The sequence below is a fragment of the Paramisgurnus dabryanus genome, chromosome 3 (genome assembly GCF_030506205.2).
Source record: "Paramisgurnus dabryanus chromosome 3, PD_genome_1.1, whole genome shotgun sequence".
Taxonomy (NCBI): Eukaryota; Metazoa; Chordata; class Actinopteri; order Cypriniformes; family Cobitidae; genus Paramisgurnus; species Paramisgurnus dabryanus.
The window spans coordinates 19,760,021-19,782,948 of NC_133339.1; the positions used below are offsets into that span (position 1 = coordinate 19,760,021).

General features: G+C 37.6%; 2 protein-coding genes across 2 annotated transcripts; one reads left to right on the forward strand and one right to left on the reverse strand.

Annotated features, from left to right (window-relative positions):
• The first annotated feature begins 331 nt into the window (after positions 1 to 331).
• On the forward strand, positions 332 to 8,125 carry nfe2l1a (nfe2 like bZIP transcription factor 1a). Its single transcript, XM_065277830.2, has 6 exons — positions 332 to 432; positions 1,087 to 1,737; positions 4,228 to 4,383; positions 5,514 to 5,603; positions 5,727 to 5,870; positions 5,977 to 8,125. Exons 2-6 carry the CDS (start codon positions 1,222 to 1,224, stop codon positions 7,279 to 7,281), a joined length of 2,211 nt encoding a protein of 736 aa, XP_065133902.2. The 5' UTR covers positions 332 to 432; positions 1,087 to 1,221; the 3' UTR covers positions 7,282 to 8,125.
• Positions 8,126 to 8,372: 247 nt separating this feature from the next.
• cbx1a (chromobox homolog 1a (HP1 beta homolog Drosophila)) lies at positions 8,373 to 22,130 on the reverse strand. Its single transcript, XM_065277832.2, has 6 exons — positions 21,930 to 22,130; positions 15,146 to 15,254; positions 12,069 to 12,222; positions 11,777 to 11,951; positions 11,566 to 11,660; positions 8,373 to 9,896 (listed from the first exon to the last, which is right to left on the reverse strand). Exons 2-6 carry the CDS (start codon positions 15,195 to 15,197, stop codon positions 9,752 to 9,754), a joined length of 621 nt encoding a protein of 206 aa, XP_065133904.1. The 5' UTR covers positions 15,198 to 15,254; positions 21,930 to 22,130; the 3' UTR covers positions 8,373 to 9,751.
• Positions 22,131 to 22,928: the final 798 nt, after the last annotated feature.

Sequence of the window (22,928 nt, forward strand, 5' to 3'; positions counted from 1 at the left end):
TAAACATTGAGATAAAATACAACCAACAGAACATACTAGAACTGTATTAAAAATTTAAACAAACACCTTGAAGATATGTGAAATAAAGAAAACAGTTACAAACTGAAACAGGAAGTGTTTCTGGATCAGTGTTGTTTACATCTTGCAAAATGGTCTATAATAAAATGAATGATACAAAGAGGGAAAGCTCTCTCCCTCACAGAAATCCTATAATTTCCCAAACATTTACACATGGGGAGAGCATGAGCGGTCTCCAAAAGAAAACCGTAAGTCTGAACACGTCATTTAGGGCGGAGACCACTTTCCTCCACTTGCGCTCTATAAATACACGCACTATTAAAGCGCACCCAACGTTGTGTGATTCATAATCATCAACAGGATCAACCTTCTCTCACATTCTAGAGACTAAAGGAACTTTCTCCCGTAGACAAGGTAAACAAAACTTTTAATACCAATTTCATCAATAAATACATAATCAGCTATTGTTCTTATTTTGTTCTTAATTTTATTATGTTATACAATATTAGTAGGTATACGCTTCTTTATAAAAATTTTCACTTTAAAATGTTATAAAATTGCATTAATTCATTGTTTACATTTATTTTGTGCCAGTGTAAAAATGTATTTGATCGTGGTGGGAAAAATGGCTTTTCATTGTAAAAAGTAAAATGTTATATTACTATCTGTTAAATATCTTGTCAACTTTTTAGACTGTGTTTATCTCCTTAGAAATAATGTTAAATTTAAGCCGTTTAGGGTAAAAGTCTTCTAAATGAATAACTGTAAATATGATGTAACGAGGGGTCACGTTTTTCGGCTGTTTATGTATTTCACTGAAAGTGTTTTGATTACGTCATGAGGTGACTCAGTGTGTCCAATGCCTTGATTTTATGAAAAACATAAGTAGGTTAAAGGTACTGCAAGGCTGTGATGAGCGATGTTTATGAACAAAAGTTTATGTCATTTATCATTTGTTCATTCATGTTTGGGGAGTTGGTATAATTATATAGTTCAATTTAATTTGTATCACAGAACAATAAAATGTGGCCATACTTACTTTAGCCTGTTTTTTTTTGTCTGTTACAGCTTTCAAACCAGATTTTCCAGGGCAGATTTCGCTTTTATTTACAATGAACTAAAAAATACAGGGTGACTAATTACTTTTTCGAAACTCTCCAAATTGCGTTTAGACTAGACTTTGCCCCTGCATTGGTTTCGACCATGCTGGACCTGAAGAAGTACTTCACAGACGGCCTCATCCAAGTGGCTATTCTTCTCAGTCTGGCTGGGATGCGCGTGGACGTGGATCCTTACCTGCCCCCTCTCGGTAGAGTCCTAGTTGGCCCAAGTTCATCTGTAACTCAAACTCAATTCCGCAACCTTCGAAACATGCTAGATGGCTATAGCCTCCACCCAAAAAGCATTGATTTAGATGGGTTCTTCACAGCCCGCAGGCTTCTGAGTTGGGTACGCTCCCTGGATCATCTGCAGGTGCCAGCACCGGAGTTGCAGGCCTGGTTGGTCAACAGGGAGCCTGAGAACGGAGTGCCCATTCCATCTCAGATGGGATTTCTTGAGGATGGCGGACTAGAAGATGTGGAGGACCCCTCAGAGCTGAGCATGAGGTTGAGCGTAGGAGAACTGGGATATGACACTGCTGAGGATGACACTGTTGGAGCTGTTGGGCATATGTCAAGAAACCTCAATTATCCAGACCATGATGAACTCTTTAAAGAGGTAATTTGATAAAAGCGCATGTATTTATTTGTCAAGATTTTAAACAAGTTAAATGTTTCTGTCACGATTAACATATGAACATTAGCATAACACCCATCTTACATGCTTAAAAGTTGCTTTACAATATCTTTTATGTTCAAGCTGATTTCTGAACAATTTGGCATTCAATCTATACATTTTGTATCACTAAGCATGTTCTCTGGGGATTAAAATGCAGTGGTCTACCAATTGAGCTACAGGAACACTTAAATTCTATAGAAAAATGAGCAGTAGTTGTTGCCGACTTGATTGATTTTCTGAGAAAAGTTACTACATGGTTTATGATTTCCAGATAAGTTGCATTCCAAGAATGAAGGAAGTGTCTTACCTTTAAACCTTTAGATATTTCAAAAGCTAAAAAAACGCGGAATTTCCTGGATATAAGTTAATACAAATGGGAATATATTACAACTTGAATGATGACATAATACATGACAATATGCTCAACTAGTCATACACAAGTAGCTAAACCATATTAAAGAACTTTGCATGCTAATTCCAGTTCTATAAACAGAAATGCCTCATCTGGATATGATGTCGGATTTGTTATTGAGTTGGACAGAAATATGTGTCCTTAATTTTGCCTTGAGGAACTGTACAGCTGAGAGTTAAGCAACCTCAACCATTTGATATGACTCTAGGACGGCATGCTTGGCTGGGTTTCCCCATCGTTTGTTATTTAACTGTTGCATGTTGTGTTCTGCTGACTGTGAGAGGTTGAGGACACCGGGAGAATTAGGGGGGCTAACATGAGATCGGTGGTCTGTGTGCTAGCATGTAAGATATGTTTCTGGGTTTAAAACAGAGGTGGAACAATTTTGAGCTCTCGAAATGAGAAGGGACATATACCACCAAATAACCCAGACTTTGGGCTTCTACTGACTTTGATGCTGATCTGGCCCAGAGGCGTCTGCTGTCTGGGAAATGTTATCGCTACTTATTAAACTGATTTGTCAAGGTAGAAAAGACAAAGAACCGAAATCACAGATATAGCTAGGGGGATTTTTAAAGGATAGCTTTTACTTTCTTTTTTCCAAGTGGTGCTTTTCTTTTTGAAACATGTTTCACACACACATACACATCTATTGGGGTAACAGTCTGGAACCTACTGACCGAATTCCCCCATTGAGTAAGGACTCTGTACTTAGAAACAGCTGACATGTGTTTGTCAAGTTTCCGCATGTACAGACCAGATCAGATTTGACCGCTTTCCATGCACGTGATCCACATGGCTATTTCTGAACCAAGGGCTGACTTGTTTCCTAGTGCTATCTACAAAATGCTGCATTTTTGTCCCTATTGCACATGTGACCTCAGCTTGACCTAAACATATAAGGGTGTTACTAAATGTTTTGTATAAGTCATAAATATAGAGTATTTGTTGATATTTACCTTATTTTTAGACACAAACTTTTCTATATGCAGTTTTATCTAAAAACGAAATTACGAAAGGGGGCAAAAACCATAGACGTCAAAAATCCCGTCTTTGTATCACTGTAGTTCAAACAAGCTCAGCTTTACTTGACCAGGCAGGCTTGTGACCCCAAACTAGAAATTCGAACACAGATATGCCCAAGCATGTGCTGGCTTGGAGCGTGGCGTCCACAGCACCAGTCTGGCTTGTTTTGCAATCTGAGCAGTCAAGCTTTCGCAACGCTGTTTACCGGCTACTGAGCAAGTGTCTGGGACGTAACAGGCAGTATGTGAGGACCCAGGCAGAGGCCCTTTAACCTTACCGCAACCCAGGATGGCCTGGTTTGTTATTCCCCTAATAGGCCTACTAAAAAACACATCAGTCAGCTGCCTTGTTGTTGCCACACGGACCAAAGCAGTCTCTGAAGGCTAAGGGGACTTTCAATAACAAAGAAACAACAAACCAATTGCCTTATAATAATCCCTCTCCACTAGAACAGGGAAAGGTTATGTGTATTTATAGCCAAAATCTGCCTGTAGACAATTGCCTTCTATGTATGTTTAGATTCATATAAGTTAACAACAGAGCAAGCCTAAACATCTCTGGCCAGATCTGTATTCATGTTGTTTTAAATTTGAGGACCAAAAATTTAAGAACCCCCAAGGGTCTCCCAGAGGGTTATGTAAGGGTACCCCTAAAAACAACAAGCAAAAATTGTAGCCAATTATTGAAGTTTGATAACTTCACTATAACACAAATACTATTCATCTAACACAGTTTAAATGTTTCTGTATATATAATAAGGAAATATGAATTTACCAATATTAGGAAAGGGGCCCCAGCTAAAGGTTAGTCATATGTGGGGGTCCCTGCCATCATACATTTTGGAAATCCCTGGATTAGACATTTAAGGGCAGATTTAAAGCATAAAATAATTGCAAAAGTGATATGGACTGTAAAGCAAACACATCTGTTGACCAGGGATGTTTCTGTTCTTCCTTCTGGCGGTGAGGTAACTGAGATTTTTGTAATTGCAGGATGAAGATGTACTGTGGGAACAGGAACATCATCAGGACCAGGTGGAAAATGCAGAAACACAACCTCTTCAAATGTATAATGAGGAGGATTTTATGCAGGATGGCTGGAGAAACACAAATCCATTTCACAACCAGATGTTTGAAGCGAATGAACAGGTATGATAGCTTTATGTAAACACCCACAAAGAGGCACTGAATATATAAGATTATGTTTAGATTTGATTTACACTTACATTTAGTTTTGACATCTACATTGCACATACTGTATGGGGGGTGTATTGCATTATATTGCAGCCTAGAAATATGTACATAAAATACACCCAAACATTTACCACGAAAATCATTTAAAGGAAAACACCACAGTTTTTTAAATATTTTACTATGTTCTTACCTCAACTTGGACAAATTAATACATTTCTATCTTTTATCAATACGTGCACTTAATCTTTGTACAGCGCATCGTTAATGTGTTAGCATTTAGCCTAGCCCCATTCATTCCTTAGGATCCAAACAGGGATGAATTTAGAAGCCACCAAACACTTCCATGTTTTCTCTATTTAAAGACTGTTACATGAGTAGTTACACAAGTAAGTATGGTGGCACAAAATTAAAAAGATTTTCTAAGCGGATTAAAAAGGAGAACTATATTGTATAGCGCAAGAACACTTAGTATGCAGCACTTCGACCTCGACGTGCAATTATATGGATGGAAGTTTGAGCGAGAGGGGGAGTAGTCATGAGTGATGATGTTACTGCACGCCGATGTCGCATGCTCTTCCACCATACAATATAGTTCTCATTTTTTATCAGCTTAAAAATCCCCACACTTTATTTTGTGCCACCATACTTATTAATGTAACTACTCATGTGAACAGTCTTTAAATAGGGAAAACATGGAAGTGTTTGGTGGCTTCTAAATTCATCCCTGTCGATCCTAAGGAATGAATGGGGCTAGGCTAAATGCTAACACAGTCACAACGCACTGTACAAATGCACGCATTGAAAAAAGATAGGTTGAAGTAGAAGTAAGAAGATTGTAAAATATTGAAAATCGGCAGTGTTTTTCTTTAAATGCATAAATGAAGGTGTGTAAATAGATTTGGGCACTAAATGCTTAACTGCAGACTAACAAAGTTTACATGTAATTCTAAATATCAAGTTTGTTAGCCGTTGACATTGAAGACGACTATCCACATTCCAAAACAGTGCAGGGTGACCTTGATAAATAACAGTGATATGAGATTTATTCAAGCTTTTCCTCAAGCTCACTCATGGTTCTCTTTCAGTTGTCAGGTGTAAGAGAGGACGTGTCTCTTTCCATTGAAGAGTGTTTACGTCTCATCGATACAACCTTCCTCCCAGGAGATGATCCAGAGGTACAGGCTTTATAAAACCTGACATTTTAAACTTCATTGTGTTTGGGAACCACTGTCTAATTTAGTTTTTCCCAAAGCTATTTAAAGCAGTCCAGCATTTCTCTTATGTATTCATTCTTGCAGTCAACAGGTCCTGATATACAACACGTGGAAGATCAAACACTTCAGTACCAGCAGCCCATCATCTCTCCATTGTTGCCTGAAGAGGATTCCCCATTCAGCATAGAGCAACAATGGCAAGATGTTTTGGCCATCATGGAATCACAGGTAATCACTGTGGCAACCAGCCTTCTTTTAGGTCTCAAAAGTTAAGGTATTGTCCTAAAAGTCTAAATACATTTTTTGTAAGTTTTACCTTCTGTTATCCTCACAGGAAATGGATACAGCTGAAACAATAGACAATTCTCACCACAATATCAGTGATTCAGACAGGAATATTGAATCTGTGGAAAACTTCATTCATCAGGATGTTAGCCTTCACCAGGCAACTCTGCCAGGATCCACCGGAGGTTTTGGCACAAACAGCATCGCCTTGGAAGAAGCCGGTTGCATTAACAATAACTTGAGCTTGGAAACGTCTTCTAATATAAACACCACATTTGAAGACTCGGATATTATAAATCTCCTTCTAACCCCTGGAATGAATAGCTCAGTTAGCAGTAACTACCCACCATCTACATTGTTTGAGCAACAAAACACGACAAGCCATTTAGATCCTCTGCTGGAAGAAGCCATGCTTGATGAAATTGGTTTAATGGATTTGACCCTAGAAGAATTAAGCCAATCTAACTTTCTCCAATTTGAAGCGAACAACCGAGCAGATTCTGACTCCGGTTTATCACTTGATTATAGCCAAACTCCCACTTCACCCAGTGGGTCTAAATCTTCCGTTTCGTCATCTTCATGCTCTTCTTCACCAACCAGCCCACTCCCCAATTTAATGCCCGAAGAAGGAGCTGTGGGGTTCACCCATATTAAGGAAGAGGAGGAAGCAATAGGTGGCTACACACCAGAACAAACCAAAATGTGTCATGAAAGTTTTTTGGAAGCCAGACAGTTCCATAATCTTCCGTGGCTTGAGAACATCGGACATGATCATACCTACAACCAGCCTCGAACCTCCATCCAAAAGAAATCCACAAAACACTCTTTTGACGAGCCACAAAAGGGGAAAATCCTGGAGCATCTGTCCAGCCGTGACGAGAAACGTGCACGTGCGTTGAACATCCCGTTCCCCAACGAATTTCTCATTAACTTACCCGTTGAGGAGTTCAATCAGCTACTATCAAAATATCATTTCAGTGATGCCCAGATCACGCTTATCAGAGACATACGACGTAGAGGAAAAAACAAAATGGCTGCTCAGAACTGTCGACGCAGGAAGCTGGATGTCTTACTTGGACTGGAGCGCAACGTGGACGGCCTGCGCCGTCATCGCGCCAGACTTCTCAGGGAAAACACTGAAATCTGTCGCTCAGTCAGAGACATAAAGGGACGTATTAACAGCTTGTATCAAGAGGTCTGTGAAAGACTAAGAGAGGAACAAGGGTCGCCCTGCTTTGAATACAACTTCACCTCGCAGGAAGACGGCACCAGGCCGGTTGAACTCGTTTCACGTAGATCTGACTCCCACTCTAGACGTAAACCTAAAAGAAAAGACAAGAAGCGAAAGTCATAATGTTTGTTAGCCCAGCGTGACAAACAATGATATTAGAGAATCTAATAATACAGACCTAGCAGGAATGCTCTCTGTTGCCAGGTCTTCCTGCTGGTTTTCAGTTCTCCAATGGAAATAGGCACCAGGCAGGGTATTTTTTTACTCCTAGAAGATCTACTGTGCTGATGGTGTTGGCACATAAAACAAGTGGCACAACTTGCCAGAGGTTCTGATGAATGGGATAACTCTCAGGGTATTCCCAAGTATTATACGGGCAAAGTTACTTGACTTAAAACTATGGCTTCTTGCCTTAACCATGAAGTTATCAGGTCCCACCCAATGAGCATTATCTATTGTTCATCTAAGGGAACACAAACCATTAACACAAGTGCGCTTCTTGTTCAATAGCAGAAAGTTTGAGCTATCTGGCGAATTCACAATTACATTTCTATAACCCAGTGGATCTCAAACTGGGGGCGTTAGATGGTTCTGGGGGCAGTTTTATTACATTTTATAAAATACATGAATTTATCATAAATTCTGTGTAATTAAACCTCAGACAAATAAGGCTGCTAACCAACAGCACTACATTTTATTATGTAATTCTAAAGTTTGAGATTGTCTTATGTTACAAATTTTCTTTGGGGGGGGATGCGGTGCGAAGGGATGCACCTTACATTGGGTTGGGCTGTGCTGGAAAATTGGGAGAACCACTGCTGTAACCCAAAAGTTCAATGTAAATATGTCAAAAGACCACTTGTAAATAATTGAAACATTTTTTTATTCAGTTGTAATATTTTGCAGTGAATTTGTTATTGGTTATGGGATTTTTCTCTGTTGTTTGAATTAAAAGCTATTTATTGTCTTGTGTCTCCTAAAATGCTTTCAAAATCTATACAGTACACATGTAAATCTATACACAAATCAAAACATGACTTTACTAAAAACACTATCAACACATTTAGTTTTAATTTACATTTATGCATTTGGCCGATGCTTTTATCTAAAGCGACATACCGTGCATTACAAGGTATACATTTTATTATCATGTGTGTTGACTGGATTCGAACCCATGATCTTTTTGTAAATGAACACAAATTACAACAGAACTAATAAAAAAGGTTTTATTTTTTGAATGAAATAAACATTTCCCCAAAAGGTGAAAAGAAACGTCATGCAACAGTACACATTAAAAAGAGAAAAGACAGACAATCAGAGATTAATGATAATGCAGTCACATTACTGATTAGCAATACTAACAAGTACTTTTGGTACACAGCAGAATGCAAATTTTTCGAAAATGTGAACAAAACAATAATTAACCCTGACAAATTTTACAGTATCTTTATATTACGCTGGTGCAGATGTGATTTGTAGTGTACACTGTAAAAAGTAAAAGTTACTTAAATTGGTAACAACTAGCGTAGTAACATGTAAGCGTTTAATGTTTTCACTTAAAGTGAGAAAGTTTAAGTTAGAAAAAAATCTATTGTTTAGGTGCCAATGTAAATTATTAAGTTCCAACTTTCACTTTTTACAGTGTATACCTGGTCATCCCACTATGATTTTTTACATATGAAATACACATTTTACAAGTTTTTAAAAAAGTCGCCTTAAAGTTATGTAGTACATTCTACTCTGTGCGCTTGTACTTGATCGTCCCAAAGTACAAAGCTAAAATAGTATACTGGGAAAATTTTCATCTTAAGCATATAGGAAAAAGGTTTAGCAGACATTTTTAAGCATATAAAACTTAAAAGGATTAGTCAGTGAAGCTTGATACTAAAGAACACATTGTTTCTTTACACAGTATTGTAACTGGTAAAACACAATGACAAAAGGTAAAAATATAAGTTTATATGGGATTATGGGAAATGTAGTTGAATAGACAAACAAAAAAAACTCATGGGTTGAGTATATATATATATATATATATATATATATATATATTCAAGTGGTGAATGAATAAATAGGAGCTTGATACTGTAAACAAACTACATATATAAATTCTAAAATACTGCTAAATGGTAAGACTGTGACAGATGTCCATTTGCTTGCTAATAAGTTGACAAAAACAAGTCTGGACTTTGTGGACAAAAGTATGTACATTAAGAAAACAAACAAATGAGTGAAGAAAACAAGGCCATATCATACAGTAAAAGTTTTAAAGAATTGTATGAATGGCCTTGTTAGTAATACACAGAAAGTATGAGGGTGTTGCATTAAGCATATACCCAATTAGACATTCACCACCTTATTTTACACTCCATTTCCCATAATCCAACAACCAAAGAAATACAGCATTTGTTTGTAACAATGGTCAAAATCCGTTCGCCCCCTAAAGTTGACTGCACATCTAAATATCAAACATGATGAGTCGTGGTTTAATTGTATGATAGTTAAAAAGAGCCGACGGGCTTCTGTTGACGCATCTTTACCATCGCCCATGTCACAACCCCCTCTGCATCTTCTCCACCCCTCTCTCATACCGTTAGTTCTTATCGTCCTTCTTCTCTTCTTCTTCAGAAGGGTAGGAGTGCCATGTCAGTCGCTCCTCATAAAAGGAGATGACTACCTGTGGGCACTTAACGTTAGCTTCCTTAGCTGGAACAAGGTCTGCCTCATCAGAGTTCTTCCTATAGAGCAAAGGCAGAAAAACAAATATCCTGAGTCCCACCCTGCTTTTGATAATTGCCAAACACTAGGTAAAAACAGGGTTTGGCGCTACCAAACAAAGTTCCAGAAACTAGAATGCGGTTTACACCTAGTATTAAGATGCTTTTGGTCAGAACACAAGTGGATGGTGCTAATAAAATGTTGATTATTTACACAGTGTTCTGCAGTTATCTAATGGATGCGCATTTCATGCTATCCTGTATTGGGCAGTCCCAATTGGGTTATGAGTCGCAGGCAGTAAGTAAAACTGCATCAAATGTCTGAGTTTTGTTGGCATATAAGTGCATATAATTTGGGCCCTATAATTTCCGCAATTACGGAATCGCGGAATTGGCAAATTAACACGGAATCTAGTATTAATGCGGAAGTTCGCGGAATTTTACATATTTTGAATAAAATTCTGTTTTTGTGTGGGAGACGAACGTATGTCTGGGGGAAATGCAGACCGAGGGAAGTAAATCTGGGCGACACACCCCCTCCCGCCGTTTAAAACCCCCTCCAAAACACTGAAACCATGTGGAAGCGGCTCTCCACGATCTACTTTCGTCAGCGAAAAAATTACGAAATTCGACGCTAAGCACTTAGTTCTGAGCAGTTCTCACATGACTTTTATGTGACTGGAGAACTGTTATTTTGTAAGTTTTGTCAACATTCTGTTCACGGTGAGCGCAAAGATACATAAACTCTCTCATCCACGTCTGTCTCACTGCACTTCTCTCACGTGCACGCGCTCTCGCATCTGTCCGAAATCCGGACACAAATCCTCATGTATTTGTTCAGTTTTATGCATTTCAAGCGAGATGAGGCAAACTAACTATCCCTCGCATTTAAAATATAATCATCTACATCATGATGCCGCTCTCTGTCTCTCTTTCGCTCGCACGTGCAAAGAGCTGCGCGCTCATGCTGTCATAAGTCAGATCACTATATCCTGTGTATGTTTGTAAAGTTATATGCATTTCAAGCGATCATGTATAAAACATGGATCGCGTTCCGCTGGACCGATGTGTTTAAGGCACTTCTGAAGGCACCACTGCTTTGACACCTTGTTGTAGCCTTCTGCAACAACACTAAACAATGCATTGAATTGAATTGAATTGAGTTGTGTGTGTGTGCGTGCGCGCGTGTGTGTATGTGCGTGTCTAAATGCATCTTTTACAGTCATTAAGTTATCCAGTTTTTCCCCAAATCATTTACATTTTAATCATTAACATTAAAGGCACACTCTTTGTATGACTAAAATAACAGTAAAGGGTAAAAAAAATAATTGCCAAAAATTAAAACCGATAAAATGGAATTTGCAAAAATTAAAACGGAGAAAACGGAATTTGGGAAAAAATAAAACAGATTTTATAGGGCCCTATATAATGTAAACGTCATGAACATGTAGGGAATCAAAAGTTTTCCAGAGATAGTGGGATAAAGTTTTGTGCATGTGAAACACTGCATATTGCGATCTTTAATACCAGGTATAAACAGCCCCTAGATTGACCGCCTAAACTGGTTGATAGATAAGTGGCTTGATTATATGGCTAGAATCTACATATAATTTGTTGTCAGTCTGTTTTTTAATCTTTGTTCTCCAGAAAAACAGTCAATCTCTACTATTTTAAAAAGACCTTTACATACCACTTCATTAGAAACATAAGCTCGCCGCTGGAATCTGTAGCACCAATGATGCGTTCAGGATCTAAGCCCCGTGAAAAGCCCCTGGGCTTTTCTTGCTGCAAAACATTGAGAATGACTATTATTATTTACAATCTTCTGAAAAAGAAGACTGATAAGGATTAGGAAACAACAGATGGTGCACAAAATGGCAAGTAGAAAGATCTAGACCAACCTCATCTTTCCTTTTCTTGGGTCGACTGTCTTCTCCAGCATCTGTGTCGGATTCACCTTTCCTTTTTCCGCTACCATCTTTCTTCTCATCGCTTGCTGCTTTCTGTGACTGCATGTATTCAGCGATGAGATCAGGACAGTCCAGGTTGTCCTCTGGTTCCCATGTGTTGTCATCACTAAGCAAAGGCATATGCATTATTTAATCACATGGAGGAGCCAAAGTAAAATGTCCTAAAAAAGCATTGCTTTAGAAAAGAAGGCTGTAGAAATCCTGCTTAATTTTTGTTACATACTGTGTGAATCCTTTCCATTTAAGCAGGAACTCCACTCTTCCCTTTACAATCCTTCTATCCAGAACCTTCTCCACCACATATTCCTCCTCTTCCTCCTCTACAACCTCCTTTTTCTTGTTCTGTTTCTTTCCTGCGGCGGCCGCCAGCTTGACGTCTGCGAAGACGACAGCGGAGAAGAGGAGAGTCAGTCTCGTCACGAGAACCATCACATTTTGCAATGTTCAAACGTGAAAAATTTAGAAAACTGAAACACCACAAATAGTGACCCAGGGCCCATGTGTGAACATGTCAATTACAACAAGTGAGCAAAAGTCAAAGTCTGTCAGCAAAAAGTAACTTTACACTTATATTTTTGCTGACACATATCTTGACTGATCTTTAAAATCAAACTGCTTAACGATTTTTCTCACATTCAAGAGCATAAACGTGTGTAGGTTTCAGGTTTGTTGTTCAACCAACAACTTCAAGCACAAATTTATTCAGCTACCAATCTAAACGTACAAGCACCTGAATCAAACTGCTAACTACATATACTAGTGCTGCCTAACGATTAGTCGCGGAATAAAAGTTTTTGTTTACATAATATATATGTGGGTACTGTGTATAATAATTATTTATAAACAAATATACATATATACATGTATATATTAAGACAAAAATATATTTATATAATAAATATTTATATATAATATAAATTATATACAAATATTAACATGTATATACACATGCAAATGTTTCTTAATTATATCCGTGAGTGTGTATTTATACATTATTTTTATTATACACAGTACACCCACACATATTATGTAAACAAAAACTTTTATTCTGCAAACAAGTAGTGGCGACTAATTGTGAAGCAGCAATAACATATACTAGCAAAAAAAACACAGACACGCCTTAAAGGAATAAGCTTAGTTTATCAAAATATGAAAATACCCGTATGCCCTTTCAGGTGTTTATGACTTCATTTTCAGTTTAACACGAACAAATACGTTTTTATATTAAAAGGCCATCATGTTATCTTCTTGTATGTGGACCAACTAGACAAAGTTCCAAAAAGTGCATTCAACCATCCGTAAAGTTGCTCTGAGGTAGGGCTGTGCAAAAAATCGACTGCGATTATCATGCGCGTGTCATCAGTAAAGCCGGTTCGGTGATTAGTATTAAATCGCCATCAGCTGCTTTCAGATGGAGCGGCATTTATTACACAGACCCGTAGTTCACCGAGAAGCTAGGCAAAATCGAGTTCATAATCGAGGAAAATCGATTCCGATTATCTATGTGATTTTGCCTAGCTTCTCGGTGAAATGCCGCTCCATCTAAAAGCAGCTGATGGGGATTTAATTCTAATCACCGAACCGGCTTTACTGATGACACGCGCATGATAATCGCAGTCGATTTTTTGCACAGCCCTACTCTGAGGTAAAATAAAGATGCCTATATATGGATTTCAGTCATGTGACCTTTTACGTCATGCCACCATCTTGAGGACCTACCGAGTACCAGTAGGCTATTGACAAGCATTGGCTACCTTGCTACGATTTACAGATTTCTTATTTTTTACTGTCTATGATTCTTACGGATACAGTTAAGGGCTACAAAAGACAACATGTCGCATCTTGACTGTCATGAAAATAAACGCTACTTTAAAAAAATATATCTTGGTTAGGGTGTGATGCCTACTCGATCCCTGATGCGTTCTTCCAGCCGCTGTCCGCTGCTACCGAACTACCACTATTTTACAACATAAGAAGGCGCGACACAACATGAAACTTTGCTCGAAGTATCACCTGGATCTCTACACATGAACGCGAGCATTGAGAACATTGTTTGTGTACACAGAGTTTACTAAAAATAAAGGTTTTGTACAACTGACTTTGCCTGTTATGGTGTCCGCTCGTCATCATTTTTATGGAATTATGCTTTAGGAGATATCAATCTTTACTCTCCTCACTCCTTACGTCTCAATTGGAGATCGATACATCTTGACTGGGAAGAAGGCGGCGAGCGGACGCCAAATCATCCAAAGTCAGTTATTAAAAACCTTCTTTTTAGTTAACTCTGTGTTCACAAACAATGTTCTCAATGCTCAAGTTTAAGTGTAGAGACACAGGCGATACTTCGAGCAAAATATCATGTTGTGTCGAGCCTTCTTAGTGTTGTAAAAAAAGCGATTTTGATGCTTACAGCATATTGAAGGCATAGCTTCTAGTTCTTTTGCGACCACTTCAGGTCCTCAAAATGGCGGAAGACAAGTGAGTGACGTCAGCTGATATTCATGTATAATGGTCCACTAATATAAAAATATATTTTTTAATATCTTAGTCACTATGTAAATGGTCATTTTAATATAAATTATTTGCGTTTAACATAATATATGTAGTTATATATAAGTCAGATGGCATGAGGTGAGTAAATTACGAGAGAGTTTTCATATTTTAGTAAAATATTCCTTCAAGACGTTTAAACTAAGAGATGACATCATATTTCCAGTATGACATTCCAAGCAGGGCATGTGCCAGCTGAGTAAAACCATTCACCACTTATTATTGAATTTCTCAGTAGTAAGAGACCAATACATTTGAATATACTCTGCAGTTACTGACATAATTTGGGGAAAATTAACTCTACCTTTTGTCAATAAAAAACGATGCATTTCATAATATATGCAAACTGAACTGAAGTTAATGTTGTATTTGAAATAAAAATTGCATTCAAATTGCAAAAACCGAACAAAATCTGCATTAGGTAGATTTTGCTATTACATCCATGCTCACTCTAACCATCAACACAAAAGACTTTGCAAAACTTCATCAGTAAGGAGTCTAAATGACATATCCTACTATTCATCATATTACTTCAGCAAAGACACACAAATCTACAATACACAACCACTGCTATAATTCAACAATGCATGCTGACATAAGGGGTAACAAAACAAAGCGATTAAATAATCACAAATGCCTGGTAATATCACAGGAGATCATTTTAACAGCTGCAAGAAAACCCGCTCCCCAGACATATTTAAAGAAAGACAGCAAAGATGATCAGGTTCTGAGGAGTAAGTTTTAAGACACCTTCGGTGACGCTGGGAGCATCACTACTAGCTGTGTCTGTAGGTTGGCTCATGCTCGTCGAGGAGGAGGATCTGCGGAACCTTCCGGTTCCTTGTCAACGTCAACAGTGCTGAACAGAGTAAAAGTGTGGATTAGAGGAGGTATTGGGGAAGGGACAGGGCTCATAAGGTATTAGGGATGGAATAACAAGGAAAGAAATAAAATGACAGAGGTAAAATTATACAGCACTGTGGATAACAGTTTAATGGCTTTAACAAACACAGCATTTTATGGTGGAGACCGAGAGCTCCTTTTAAATAGTTTTAAAGCTCACCCATGCAAACTAATGATGGGTAAGACTATTTAAAAACATAATGCATCAAACTATAAGGCTTGCAAAACATCACATGGCGCTTAGGTCATAAATTTGACATTATGTTGCAAAAAACTGCACAGTTGTATATTGCAATGGATGAGTGAGAACTTTCCCACAACAACCTACATATAACTATGCTTTGTTAATCTATACTACAGTATTTTGTAGGATTTACTAGATATGTACTGATATATCCGCAAATAATTGGTAATTTGCAATTTTTCACACTATCGGCCAAAAACATCCAATATATCCTGTAATTCAAAAGAGAACATGAAAATGCAATGAATTGGAGTCCTGTTTACAGAAAATGTAAAGAAACATCTAGGGATGCACCGATAGGATTTTTTTGGGCCGATACCGATTTAAACAGACAACTTCTGGCCGATACCGATATTAAACACTTGTATACAATACTATACAGTTGGTCTATTTGCTAGTTTACTTCTGCATCAAATTATTTTTACTAAACATGGATTGGATCTAATTTACATTCAACTGAGCAACATAATAAGAGAGGCACAAATTAAGCTAAAACAAATATAATAAGACAGCATGACAACCTTCAAAGGTGGTTTTTGCTATTCAGCATTTATTTTATTAACAACATTAACTATTTTTTTTTTTACATATAATAGATTTCTTTATGCAGTTAATAAATAATCAATCAGTATAGGCATTTCTCGTGCTATTGTCGGTATGCCGATGGTTTCAAATTTATCAAAAATCGGCCGATAAATATCGGCGGCCGATACATCGGTGCATCACTAGAAACATCACTAGTTTAATAATCAATATTAATGATCAATAATAAAAAAAGATTAGAAAATTTTACCTTTATAATTTAGTTCATGCAAGTTAATATAACGACCAAACTATCAGTATCGGCATCAACAGATATATGTCTAAATAATCGGCAACAAACATTTTTTATATTGGTGTATCTCTATTTACTATAGTAAATTGATGAACAGTATAATAAATATGGTAGTAAACTTTAAGGGACGGTTTCCTGGACAGGGTTTAGATGAATCCAGGACTAAGCCCAAGTCATTTTGGGACATTTAAGCAGTTTTTACAAACAAAAAAACAATACTGTTTTGTCCCAAGATGCACACCAATGGCACTCATATATGTTAAAGAAAAACACCACCTTTTTTCAATATTTTACTATGTTCTTACTTCAACTCAGACAAATGAATACATTCCTGTCTTTTTTCAATATGTGCACTTAATCTTTGTACACCGCGTCATGAATGTGTTAGCATTTAGCCTAGCCCCATTCATTCCTTAGGATCCAAACAGGGATGAATTTAGAAACCACCAAACATTTTCATGTTTTCCCTATTTCTGTTACATGAGTAGTTACACGAGTAGGTATGGTGGTATTTTTAAGCGGATAAAAAATGGAGCTATATTGTATGGCGGAAGAGCACTTAGTTTGCAGCACTTCGACCTCGGCACAGTAACATCATCACTCCTGACTCCTCCCCCTCTCGCTCAAACTTCCGTCAATATTGCTGCGCCAGAGGTCGAAGTGATGCAAACTAATTGCTTGTCCGCCATCCAATACAGTTCTCATTTTTATAAAAAAAAAAATCGCCACGTTTTATTTTGTGCCACCATACTTACTCATGTAACTACTCAATGTAACAGTCTTTAAATAGGGAAAACATGGAAGTATTTGGTGGCTTTTAAATTCATCCCTGTTTGGATCCTAGGGCTGTTCCGAATACTATTTTTTGAGCTTCGAAGCTCTAGTAGAAATTAAATCGAATATTCGAAGCTTTGGAAGGAGGGGCTGCACATATTTTTATTTTTAATAAAGGCAGGAATCTCTGTGTGTGTGTGTGTGTGTGTGTCTGTCTACAGTTTTATTATGTGGCAGATGTGTTGCTGCGGACCCAAGGGAGTGTAGTGCCTTTATTTCGTGCAATATGGACATGTGACAAGTTTAGAATTAATAAACTTTTGATAACCTACAGAACAGCGTAGGCCTGGGCGAAAAATCGATTTAATGAATTAATTCGAATTTTTTGTTGTGGGCGATTTAAAAAATAAGTAATTCGATTTTTTTGTAATGGCGCATTTTTGGCTGCCCGGGGCTTCCGTAGCGTTATTATAGCAACATCAACAACATCATAGCACACGTGAAACAGCATCAGCAAGCGACAACATCATCATCATAGCACAAACACATGAAACGGCAACAGCAAGCGACAACATGGCTACCGGCGAGAGTGGGAAGTTTGTTCCAAAGAAAGGAATAAAATCATTTGTCTTGCTTTTGATTAAATAAAAGCAAATTTTGCTTTAAGTTGTCTGCCGTTTTTACTTATTGCTTTTCTTAATAAGTGGGGGGGGATCGGAAAAAATCGGAAGTCGAATTAAAAAAAATAAAATCGGAGATTTTATTTTTAGGCCAAATCGCCCAGCACTAGAACAACGCAAGCCAGAAGCAGTGTGCCTGTCACGCGTCCTGTGAGAACAGCATTAGTGAAACAAAACACAAGAGCAATACTTTTAATAAGGTAGCCTAACATTTTTCTAACAAACAAACACTCCCGTATAAGAAATAAGCAGCACAGTAATTACTGACAACGTAAAGGGTAAGCCATTTAAATAAAAAAACTAAAATAAATGAACGAATGAATGAAGTTCAACAAACTGTAATAAAATGGTAGCATACTTTCAAAATCAAGTTTATTTACTAACACTTACGCCATATATTTTTTTTCATCAGTAGAACAATAAGGAAGATATTTGCGGAAACCCCAGTGCTCCGTCATGCAAGTCAACCGATCCGCCACTTCGAGAGCTAAAGCATATATATTAGGGGTGGGCGGAATGACCAAAAATCTATTCCACGGAATGAGTCATTTTATTTCACGGAACAGAATATTTCACGGTATACATGTTTTTAAGTTTATATTGTTTTTTGATGATAAAAATGTACAGAAATACACCACTCACTATAGCTTTTAACTAAATACTCAACAAAGTTTTAAATTATGAGCATTGAATCTTGTATTTAATTGAGTAATTAACTTTATAGACTATTGAAGCTATAGTATGGCTTCATTGTATTTTGTATTTATGCATACATTACATTAAACATATGCAATATGTAAAATGAACAGGTATAAATATATGCAAAAACCTACAGACAGGATAAATACCTGTATATGAAAGAAGAAGCTCTAGATATTATAAATGTGACAGTAGGGGTGGGACGGTTGTCATGACCACCGCACCACCGCGGTGTTGCAATGCCACCGCAGTGGTGAAGTGCCACCGGCGGTTGTGTGACGTCACATATCAGGTGAATGATTAAACAAAATAATAAGTAAAAATTGCAGTTTTTTGTACACAAATAATAATAACAAAAGTTGTACAGTAATTTATAGCCTAAGATACAAATTTTTAACATTGTTTTATGTTAATAAACAAATCTCCGCTACATTACCATGTATGGCGTTTCCACTAAACTGGTGGATTTTAGCATAACTCAGCACGTTGGAGTTTAGCCATGTCACTGTGTTGTGCGTCTGCGTTAAATTCTATTGGTCTCCAGTGACAGTGAAATACATACACATCACGTTTGTCTTTTGTTGTGAAATAAATTTTTTACCAGATTAAAGATTAAAGTCGCGCGCATCAAGAAGCGCATTTAGTGAAACTTTATTTTCTTTCACCATTTAATCCCCCCTAAACCCCCCCATGGACCCCACCACCGCAACACCGGCGGTTGTTGTTGATGGTTCCACCGCGGTTGTAAAAATTTGCCACCGTTACAGCCCTATGTGACAGGTGCTATGATGTGATGATCATAAAGTTTGTTTTAAGGTCTTGACGCCCTTTACTTTCTATTAGACCTCAACACTTGCATCTTTTTCTCGTCTTTCCGATCAAATATGTTTGTACAAGCAAATGGCACTTCAAACTACATCGCTCCATCATCGCACGTGTCACTGATATAAACGCGAGTTTTGTCTTAGCATGCTTAAAGTTCAGAAAACTGTTAGCATTATGTGCGAGAAGAACTCTTTATTTGGCGTCGCAGCTCCTTGCGCTTGCCTAGAGAGACCTCTGCATGCGAGAGACTGGCCGTCTGCTGCATGAGGAGAGAGAGAGCGCGCGCGCGCGAGAGAGAGAGCGCGCGCGCGCGAGAGCGAGCAAGCAAGAGTCTCGCTGAGTGACCCACGGTGGATTCACTGGCACTTATTATAAAAATTACACAAATAACTCGTTCCTTTTTTTATAAGTGAACTATTTTTCATGTTTCTCTGTCACAGTCTAATATGCTGGAGGGCAGAGTAAGCCACGCCCACTTATTTGCATTCCGCGGAATAGACGGAATAGAAAATTCTGTTACGTCTGAAATTTTATTCCGCGGTAACGGAATATACCGTCATACCGCCCAGCCCTAATATATATCCAATACAAAAGTAATCCCCCATAACTCAGTGTGACATATTTACGTCTTGTGAAGCAAATCAATAAATTTTTGCAAGAAATTGAACGTTATTTACAACACCATTAGCGTGAATGCCAAAGTAGAAGGCGTGCTTTCCGTTCAAGGCGATCTCTTCTACTGGTGACGTTTGGTGGCTGTTGACTATGGATGTTGGTCTCCCTGCGCCACCTATAGAGCGGGAGATTGAAGCGCACTGCCTACTTGGCAAAGGAGTGCAAATCTATATTCGAATTTCAAAACTGAAAATCGAAAGTCAACCCACGGAACGAATATTCAAAGTTTCTGGTCCAGCCCTATTGGATCCTAAGGAATGAATGGGGCTAGGCTAAATGCTAACACATTCACAACGTGCTGTACAAAGATTAAGTGCACGCATTAAAAAAAAAATAGGTACGTGTTATTTTGTCTAGGTTGATGTAAGAACATAGTAAAATATTGAAAAACTGTGGTGTTTTCCTTTAAGATATGTCAGTACAAGGTTTTTTGAAATGAAAGCAGCTTGCATTTTAGGCCTAGTCCACACGGACACAGGTATTTTTATAACCAAAGTTTTTCCTCCTGCGGTTTTTAAAAAAAATCCCCTCCACACATGCTTGGTTTAAAAGAAATCTCCGCCTATATAAACAGCAAAAACACGTGATCACGCGCTGTCAAGAGCATGCCACACCCGTAGTCCTGATATAACTTGATTGGCCACCTTGGCCAATCAGAAGCCTAACAAAAGTGACGTTGCAAAGCAAAACCCCGGTTTTACTGTCTACACCGCAACCGTCATTTCTTAAAATCCTCACCTTGGAAGGGGTTTTAAAAAATATTCTGTTTCAGTGACGTCATACTGCGTGTCCGTGTAGACGAACGGCTGAACCGCACAAAAAAGTTATGGTTATAAAAATACCTGTGTCCGTGTGGACAAGGCCATAGTCTAGGACTAGGATTAAATCCTGTCGGGGAAACCGCACCATAATGTATTGTGGTAAGGCTCAAAACATATAGAAATGATAAACTACATCTTACTATTATAAATACTAAGAAATAATACAGTATTTTTTTTCTAGAAATCGATTTACATATAGACAACAGGTTGAAAATTCAAGTTGTCAAAAAAAACTGGGCTTTAATTTTCCTGTGGTTGGACACTGTGAAATTATTCAATGATGAGCCTAATAACCTAAATGAATAAAAACAGTCAATAGGATTAAAATTTTTCCACAATTAATGTAAATTTAGTTAAATGCAAATATATTTTAATTGTTAGATTTTTTTAAGAAATCATCGCCCGTGGCGAAATGTAACTTCCGGCTGCGTGCACGCGCCTAAACGGCGCCAGAGCGTTCGGCCCATTATTGTAACGTTAGCCACGAGTCATCACCGTCCGTACAATAAATCGCAGCTCCAATAACTCCAGATTTAAGATAAATGTATTTAACTGTAAATGTAAGACACATCCAGAAGACGTTAAAAACGGTCCGTGTCATTTAGAACATGTGCACAGCTGTGTGCACGAGGAAGGCGTTTCTTTCTCGTGCAGAGTTCGTGAGCTACCCTGACCTTTTTGCAACTATTAGCCAAAAAGCTATTAACCATCATGAAACGTGCAAATAATCTTATGTGGTCAACTAAATAATTAAGTAAACACTCCGCCTATGACATTTATAAAGCAAAAATAAGAAGTCATACAGAATACACTGACTAGCCTCGTGGCTAATGTTGCAAAAGCATGGTCGCTCACTTCTCCATGTTGACCTGGATCCGAGTTTAAAAACAAGACACATATTGCACTAGTGTTCGATAGATGTCAAGACCAACTGATCGCTTAAAGCTCTTTAAAATGCGTATTTTTTTATTCCGAATGATCATAAAAAAATCACAGGCATTGATTTACAGATCACGGCTTTAAAGCGAAAACAATCCTGTAACGTTAGTTGTTTTGAGTATAAAAAAGGGTCACTTACCTGTGAAATAGTAAATTAAGACGAAGAAACTGCAGTGTAAGCAGTTCAGTGGTGCTAGATCTTCGTTAGCCGTCGACCGTAGGAAGCGTTTTGTTAATATTTTACTGCTTTCTGTAATATTGTACCGAGTTTCTATGGATGGTCAGACAAAAGATAGGCTACACGAAACCGCACAGCGACCCGCCAATTCCGACTGAACGAGTGAAGCATCATGGGAGTTGTAGTTTTACATGTGGGAGGAACGAAAAATAGAAACGATTGGTTGTAATGAACATATATGTTGTGAACAATTATTTATAATATTTATCAACAATAATATTAAAGGTTCTACATTAGAATCAGTTATGTGTGTAAATTAAAAGCAGAACAGTTTTGACTTCACCGTTTTCTTAAAGGGATAGTTCACCTTAAAATGAAAAATCATGTTGTTCTAAACCTGTATGAATTTATTTTCTTCTGATGAACACAAAAGAAGATATTTTGAGATGTTATAGTAAACACAGAGCAGATAGTGACCATTGACTTCCATAGTAGGAATAAAAAATGTGATGGAATTATGGATACTGTCAACTGTGTGCTTACCATCATTTATCAAAATATTTTCTTCATCATTTATCACAATACTTCCAAAATATTTTTCCTACTATTGAAGTCAATGGTCACTATCTGCTGTGTGTTTACCATCATTTCTCAAAATATCTTCTTTTGTGTTCATCATAAAAAAAGAATTCATACAGGTTTAAAACACCATGAGGATGAGTAAATGATAACAGAATTTTCATTTTATGGTGAACTATCCCTTTAAGAACATTTTGTCATTAAGGTTTTAGGAACTCACATGAAAAATAGGATACTTTGTATCATTCTTTTCCATAAAGGCATAGTAAGCTGTAGTACATTTCCCAGATACTATCGTGTTTTTGAGCTTTACCATTGTAAATATTAAAGTTTAGGCCCTATGGTATTTGATGTTTACTAATTCACTTAAAGCCAAGGGGG

Excerpts from the sequence above, each read along its gene's own strand:
- nfe2l1a (XM_065277830.2), top strand. The coding sequence starts at position 1,222 with ATGCTGGACCTGAAGAAGTACTTCACAGACGGCCTCATCCAAGTGGCT. Across the intron at positions 1,738-4,227 it reads ATGATGAACTCTTTAAAGAG|GATGAAGATGTACTGTGGGA; the intron begins GTAATTTGATAA and ends TTGTAATTGCAG. Across the intron at positions 4,384-5,513 it reads TGTTTGAAGCGAATGAACAG|TTGTCAGGTGTAAGAGAGGA; the intron begins GTATGATAGCTT and ends GTTCTCTTTCAG.
- cbx1a (XM_065277832.2), bottom strand. The coding sequence starts at position 15,197 with ATGAGCCAACCTACAGACACAGCTAGTAGTGATGCTCCCAGCGTCACC. Across the intron at positions 11,952-12,068 it reads AAATGGAAAGGATTCACACA|TGATGACAACACATGGGAAC; the intron begins GTATGTAACAAA and ends GCCTTTGCTTAG. Across the intron at positions 9,897-11,565 it reads CTTATGTTTCTAATGAAGTG|GAAGAACTCTGATGAGGCAG; the intron begins GTATGTAAAGGT and ends TTTGCTCTATAG.